The sequence below is a fragment of the Pinus tabuliformis genome, chromosome 1_2 (assembly GCF_031772625.1).
Source record: "Pinus tabuliformis cultivar Carrire ecotype Pingquan chromosome 1_2, CPIR1, whole genome shotgun sequence".
NCBI lineage: Eukaryota > Viridiplantae > Streptophyta > Pinopsida > Pinales > Pinaceae > Pinus > Pinus tabuliformis.
In genome coordinates this window covers 825,599,600-825,607,530 of record NC_142298.1, presented here as the reverse complement: position 1 = coordinate 825,607,530, position 7,931 = coordinate 825,599,600, and the positions used below count along the sequence as shown (strand labels likewise).

The 7,931-nt window shown below is 34.8% G+C and overlaps 1 protein-coding gene across 2 annotated transcripts; it reads right to left on the bottom strand.

The window, feature by feature from the left end:
• Positions 1-1,282: 1,282 nt before the first annotated feature.
• On the bottom strand, positions 1,283-5,131 carry LOC149208463 (CASP-like protein 3A1). 2 transcript variants are annotated; one of them, XM_089396069.1, is made up of 3 exons: positions 4,917-5,131; positions 3,215-3,376; positions 1,283-1,791 (listed from the first exon to the last, which is right to left on the bottom strand). In XM_089396069.1, exons 1-3 carry the CDS (start codon positions 5,127-5,129, stop codon positions 1,576-1,578), a joined length of 591 nt encoding a protein of 196 aa, XP_089252195.1. In that variant the 5' UTR covers positions 5,130-5,131; the 3' UTR covers positions 1,283-1,575. The 2 variants fall into 2 exon arrangements, with proteins under 2 accessions (XP_089252195.1, XP_089252196.1); XM_089396070.1 differs by having other exon boundaries at positions 3,241-3,376.
• Positions 5,132-7,931: the final 2,800 nt, after the last annotated feature.

Genomic DNA, 7,931 nt, shown 5'->3' with positions numbered 1-7,931 from the left:
TTGAATAATTTGAGTGTTTTTTATTTTATATTTTTTTTAATATTATAGTTTTAATTTTTTTATCCTATGGTGTTTTGAAAATTGATCAATTTTTTTTATTATGAAATTAATGAAACTGTATTTTTATTTTAAACATATTTATCTTATTCTTTACATTAATTAAAAAGAAAGATATTTTTGATTTTAGAAAATCAATTTCTAAATTTAAAAATATATTTTCAATTTCAAAATTCAAAATATTGAATTAAAAGTATTAATGATTTTGATACAAGAAAAAACACAAACATTTTTAAAATAAGAATAAATTCTCAAAAACTTTAAACGTCAGTAAATTCTCAAAACATAATAAAATAAAATGAATTTTTAAAACAACATGAAATAATATAGGATTGAACATAAAAATAAAGACATTTTTTCTTCCGTTAACAAGATAATCATCACTTTAACGCTACCATCATGAACACATTTTTTAAATTACAAAATAAAAACAATAGTAAATAAATAAATTTAGAGTACCTGTGGTTAAATAAATAAATTTAGAGTACCTGTGGTTACATTTTACATAGGTTTTTAAAAACCGATGTTTAAAATGAATTCTGTTTTTCACTGCGTGAGTAAAATAAGTTTAAGGGATTTTAAAATATTATTTTTTATTTTTTTTATATATAAAATAATATAATGTTTTAATATGTTTGGTTTTTTTAAATATGTTAGAATATATATGTTTTTAATTTTTTGGGTTTGGAGAAGGTTTTAAGACTGTTTTTGTTTGGTTAAAAATATATCTTTTTTTTGGATGTAAGGCTACAGGTTAACCCACCTAAGACTCAAAAGCATCTTATAAGAATGAAAACTTATCCTTTTTATGAACCAACAATAAAGTCATTCCAGGTGGCATGGCTTTTTTTTAATAATAGTGATAAGTTATCCCTAGAGATAACAACTACATATAACTGCCATCACTAATTATTTAACAACTAAATGATGCTAAAATAACTTACTACAAAAATAAAAATAAAAAGCTTTAACTTCTTCTTTTTTAAATATACTTTAAAATAAAATCTTCCCATTCCTTGAACCAACCAACAAGATCATGGTAACTCTATGACCATACTTGAAAAAGATGCATAATAATGTAAAACCAACCAACAAAAACAAAGATCATGGTAACTCTATGACCATACTTGAATTTTTGCATAACAATGTAAAGAAACTATCTAACCTACCTATTATATATCTGAAAGGTGAGCAGTTTCTCTGATTTGTTTGACCCAACATATAATTTGGTCCAGAGATTTTTACCAGCACAATATCACATCATTCTGAAAAACAAAGCCATACATTTGAGAGGTTTTCCCATGAAAGAAGGCATTAATAATCCTATTAACGAGCAACACATCAGATAGGATGAGACAGTAAACCAGTAATGCATGGCTGATGGTTGTTCAAAAAAACACCTCTTTGTTCAGAAACACAAGAGAACGGAAATTCTCTATCCAAGGAGATCATTATATACCCGCGGGGAAGAAAAGGAGATAAATAAATAAGTAATTTTACACCAACAAAGCAGGCTAGCTAGTTTTTGGAGAGCCAGAAAAGGTCCAAAACTGCAGAGCCTCCCAGAAGGAGAGAGCTGGTGAATGCAAAAACGATGGAGATGGCGGCCTTGTCACAGAAGCGATGAAGGGGCTTGCAGAAGTTTGGAAGGTCAGAGTGGCGGAATCCAGTGCGGTTGAGGTTCGTCACTCCTGCAGCTGCCGATGCTGCTGCCAGCATCCCTAATGCAAAAACCTGAAGACACAGAAACACACAATATGTTCATATGATTCTTTTCTGGTAAAATGCAGAATTCGTTTAAACAATCTAATGCAGATTTCATCCAGAGTGGCACACAGGGATTTTTCCAGACAGTATTTCATTGACACCATGGAATTTTAACAACCCATACTGATTATCAAGTTTCAACACTTCACACCCAATATGTATTATCAACCCAATGGACCCAGGTCTAAATATCATAGAATAAATGACAGGCATTAAACTGGGGAATGCTTCCCTGCCTCTCCCATAAAAACTGATAAAACCATTTGCCTATTGAAAATAATTGAAATGCAATTTCTTTGGCCATTCCTGATAACGACTTCCAGCTACTTCTCTGATCCCTTCCCACTGTGTTGTAGATGGTAAAATTTACATTCTCCAATTAAAATGCTATATGCAGAACAGAAATGGAACTGAAAAGGAACTCCAGCAACTTCTCTGATCCCTTCTCATTGTGTTGTAGGTGGTAAAGTTTTCATTCCCTAATGCTATATGCAGAATAGAAATGGAACTAAAATGCACTAAAAAAGTCTGGTCAATCCCAGTCCCGGTCCCAAAACCAGTTTCCCATAGACCACCAGTACAAAGAAATAATCTATAACACATTAGCTTGAAAGAAACGTTGGCAATACCAGTTCACTAACGTAATATGGAAATAAGAATGGTTTGTAACAATTTTAAGACAGAAATAGTCTCTGACACATCAGTCACACCAAAAACTTGTCATTTCCAATCTGGAAACACATTATTTACACCAAAAACTTGTCAATTCCAAGAGACTTATTGCATTGATATTTTAAATCTCTGAAAGGAAATAGTCCAAAAATAATATTTGTTTTTAACCATTCAAATCTCTAACACATAAACTCACACTAGAAACTTATTAATTCCAGAAGAAAAGACTTATTGCATTGATATTTTATCTATCCGGAAAGAATAAGTCCAGAAATAACCATTGTTTTTAACCATTCTAAAACAGCAATAGTCTTTAACACAACTCACATCAAAAACTTGTCGATTCCAAAGTAGAAACACATTACTCACACCAAAAACTCGACAATTCCAAGGCAGAAGAAGAAACTATATTTTGATATTTTACCTATCTGGAGAAAATAAATCCATCCTCTCGCTCAAAAGTTTAGGTAGCCAAATTACTGAAAAAAGGTTGTCTTTCCTTGCTCGCAACAGGCCTTGAATGACACATATATGTGTGAAGGAAGGTTATCCCTTTCCTTGCTAAGGGAGAGACCTTCAATGATATACATCTGTGTCTGTGACTATGTTTAAACCGTGTCTCTAATCACATCAATTTTCAAAACTAAAAACACAGTTCTGGAGGGTGAAGAAGATGCGAGTCCTCATTGAAACTAAGCCAATTTATCATAACACTTACATGAAATTTGAGAAACAACAGAGCACCTGATCGCCTGCAAACAACAACCAGGCATGATTCCTGCTGGGAATAGTAGATGTCCTTTTCACCATCTTCATCCCACATAGCAGAAGTTGAAGCAATGAATGAGCAGCAGCAGCTGCTGAAGCTCCCACCAAGAATCTGCACACAAACATTGTGATCAAAACTGCAATAAACATACAAACGATGAAAACTACTGAAACAACAAAACGCTCTCCATGTGACTAAATATGCATACACACTGCAACCACACAAAATACCAAACACTCACTTGCTCAAATGTCAAAGACAAGCCATGAAAGACTGCAAAAACAGCTTGAACCTCACTGAAATGATAAGAATAGGATCGCTTCAACAAGAATTTTCAATGTTTGTTACTTCTACTTCACACCTCATTATCAATAGGGATCCGATCCAAATGGAATTCAAGAGCGTGCAAGAGTCCAGAGAAGGACAACCTCTTTCTACATATGAAGCAGAAGAGTCAACACGACCGCTCCCCAAAGATGAAACAAAAGTTTCCGTAGATGAAGCACAAGAGTCAGGGCGACCTCCCTCTAGAGATGAAGCAGAAATCTCTACATATAAAGCAAAAGCGTCTATGGATGAAGCAGAAGCCTCTAGGGATGAAAGAGAAGGGTGTACAAATGAAGCAGAACAGCTAGAACAACCACTCTCTAACGATGAAGCATGGATGTTATTCAGAAGAATTGCTTTCAAAGACAACCCTGCTCCTCCTATGGATATACAGGAGTGTGCTAAGAATATTGCAGACAAGTGTAAAGGTTTTGGTTTGGCCATAACCTTAGTGGCCGCAGCAATGAGGGGAAAAAGCAGAGTAGATGAATGGGAGACTTCTTTATCTTCCATTAAAATGCAGATTCTTCTTCTTCTGCAGATACTCTGCATCCTCGCATTGAACCACAACTCTATCCACTATTAAGATGGTGTTATGATGCATTGTCCAATTCAGACATCAAAAATTGCTTCCTATATCGTGCCATGTATGCGGAAAATGAAAAAATCTCTGTGCAGGAATTAGTGCAGATGTGATTTGCAGAGAGTCTTGTGAGAAGCAAACAGGGGAACCATTTAATGGACATGGCCATTGGGCAAAGCTACGTGAACCTTCTTCTAGATCGTTGCCTCTTCCAAAATGCTACCGCTGACAAGGGTATCATGTTTGCTTGGCTGAATCCAGAGCATCCATGTATAAGAGTTCACCATGTTGTTGGCGAGATGGCAATATATATTGGCGAGAAGGAGAATTGTTTACTCATGGCAGTCTGCAAATTTTTCTTTATTAATTATGAATTTGTTTCAGTGTGATGGTATACAGTAGTGCCGCCCTAAAAGTCAAGCAATTTTATTCAACAACAAAAATCCGTAGCCACAAAAGATTCATAGGCAATAACCAAAACATTCGCTGTGAAAACGTAAATCACTGTCTCTATGCCTATGGATTTGCAGCGAGTTGTAAGCAAAATCTCAATATCCTTCTAAATGGCAAAATTCAAATTCCAATTAGCAGATTATTAATTAATCACATCAAAACTTTATAATTTATCTCTGCACATAGTACTGTATACAATACCATAACAAACCAAATTGGTACGGATATTGGCTTGTATAGTTTCACCCAAATAAGCAAATGAATTCCAGACAAGCAAAGTGAACTTACACAGAAGCCGAACTGCAAGGGCCCCATTGCGACAACCGCAGTACAAAATAGAGCAGTTGCAACGCTTCCTTGGAAGGCTTCGGAACTCTTGCCCTTGCCCTTTTTATGACTTCTTCTGTAGTACTCTTTCCCATGTTCCTTACGCAATAGAGGCAGCTTCACATCGCCATTCACCCCCACAGCTCCCTTTTCCAGGTCCTCCTTGAAACCCATGACTGGTTTTGATTTTGATAATCAAACCTAGACAAATCTTCAAAATTGGGGGAGATATTGCACTGAATTTTTTTTATCAAACTGAGAAGGCGAGGTTAAATTTGTTCACAATTTTAATATGGGCAGCCTGCAAATCAGGCTCAATGTAGGCCTTATACATAGGATAAACTGTCTCTGATATTTGATAAATGATGTCCGCCGGTGCCTGACCAGACCAATTTATATCCCTCAAAACCCTCTTGACAAGATCAAAGTGAACTCCTCCAGTGACAGACACGCGGAGATCCAAGAAAGGGCGTAACCGTTCGCTCAAAGCATAGATACCTTCAATAATCACAATCCTAGATGATGCAATGTCAATATCCCTGTACCCAGTGCGTTTGCTGAGTTTAAAATCATAGACCGGAACCTTCACAGATTTTCCAGCCTTTAAATCATGAATATTTTGAAGCAGAGTATCATAGTCTGTTAACATGGGATCATCATAATTTCCGTCGATTACTCGGCTGGAATCGTTGTAATTATCCATGGAAATAGAGATGATGTTCGGCATGAAATTCAAAACCCTCTCAGAGAAGACCGTTTTCCTTGCACCAGAAGGCCCGGCCAATCCCACCAATATAACCCCCCATTCCTCTGTGTCAGGAGCTGGCACGCCCTGATAAAAATATAGAAACCCTTCTCAAACGACAGACTATCAGGAATCATCGCAATTTCTTATCTGTCGCAGTCCTTCCTCTTCACAAGCTCAACCTGGTTCTTCAAGAGGCCTCCGCCCTTCCTATGGCTCGAACGAATTGAAATATGCGGCGAAGACGATGGTTCTAGAGCTCTCCGCCCATAACAACCTCTGATTAGGTAACCGCAGAACCGCCTTCATAATGAATATCCATGATTTCCTGAACAAGAAAGTTTGCCAGGTGTCACCGTCAGAAGGAATAGGACGACGAAAGGTCCCTTTCAAAGGAAGGCCTATCGGCCTAAAAATATTATATTAAATCCGCGTTGCTTTTTAATAGAGAACACACGCATGAATGCATGAATCTATATTAGATATAAAAACCACCTCCTTTGTGAGCTATGAATCAGTGTGATCTATAAAATATGAACTCTACCTACACCACCTAGAGAGTTGTAATGGGCCGACAGCCTGACTTGAAATTTGGTATATAACCTCTATTACCTGCGCCATGACATAAATTATTGGGGACACAGAAAAAGCACGCGTGCCTTAAAACACAGCGCTTCATCAAACCCCGCGCTGTAATGTGGATTCTGATTGATTCCCAAAGTTAACGAATCGGGAAATGACCAGCCTTCATGCCCACAGTCATGTGCTCCCTGTAGAGGTAGCCGGTTGCATGTCAAGTGAAAGTGGTTAAATATTTCAAGTATTTTTTTTTTTTTTTTTCATTTTTAAGTAATTATTTGGATGTTATATTTTGAATGTAAATTAAAAAAATGATTTGTATTTTTGTTTTGGGGTAGATTTGGCAAACTAAAATATATTTAGCTTTGTTTTCATTAGATAAAAAAAAATTAAAATCCAAACAAATATAAAATTATTTAAAATTAAAATTAAGAAAACAATATATACAAAGTTCATTGGTTAGAGTGTTATATAAAGGTTTTACAATTTTCATAAAAATATTTCAAAAATGTAAAAACACGTTAAGAGAACAGTCTCTATAAAATATATTGGTTGAAAGATAAATATATTTTATAAAAAAAATTAGTTATATAATATTATTTTTTTATATTTAAAAATTTAAAATTACTTTATTATTTAAATATTTTATAACTTAAAGTGGATAAGTTAGATGAACAAAATAAAAAGATATGGAAAAAAAATCCTCTTTAAATGTTTGAATTTTTTCTTATATTGAGTTTAAAGTGGATACATTATATAAAATGAATCTTTTTCTTATATTGAATTTAAAGCGGATTAGTTAGATAAAGTGAAAAGATCTTCGGGTAATACTTCTATCATCCACTATATGCTCATTTCACTATTTCACATTAATTTAAGAGCATATTTACCTTTAAGTGGAGTCAACTACAAAGAAATTGTTGTGCTTCCTGTTAATGAGTGTATAAGGATAATCCAATGGCGGTGTAGAAGGATAATCCAACGCTCTCCATGTGTTTCATAGCATGTGCTTAAATATAGCGATGTGTCTGTTTACTAACACTTGCGGGTTTTGGTGTAACGACAATCGTGACTCCAACAAGTGGTATCGGAGCCAAAGGTCTCGGGTTCGAAAAACACCTGACTCGCCTAATAATCTAACGCTCTGCGATGTGTCAACAAAAATAATAGCCGTTCAGAAATTAAAAAAATAACTTCACCCGATGTGTCTGTTTACTCTCCAACAAAGATAGTCTGTTTACTAACACCGTGTGTCTATTTACTAACATTTGCGGATAATAGAAATATTAGTCTGTTTACTAACACCGTGGGTCTATTTACTAACATTTGCTGATAACAGAAATAATAGCCATTCAGAAATTACAAAATAGCTATTCACAAATTACAAAATAGCCGTGTCTGTTTACTAACACCTAGCCGTTCAGAAATTACAAAAATAATAGCCGTGTGTCTGTTTGCTAACACCTCCAACAGAAATAATAACCATTCAGAAATTACAAAATAGCCCTTGTCTGTTTATAGCCGTTCAAAAATTACAAAAATAATGGCCATTCAGAAATTACAAAAAAATAATACTCGTTCAGAATCAAAGTAGACTTTAAACACAGAATACAATTTTATTGATAAACTAATTTTTTTAATATCATTTTAAA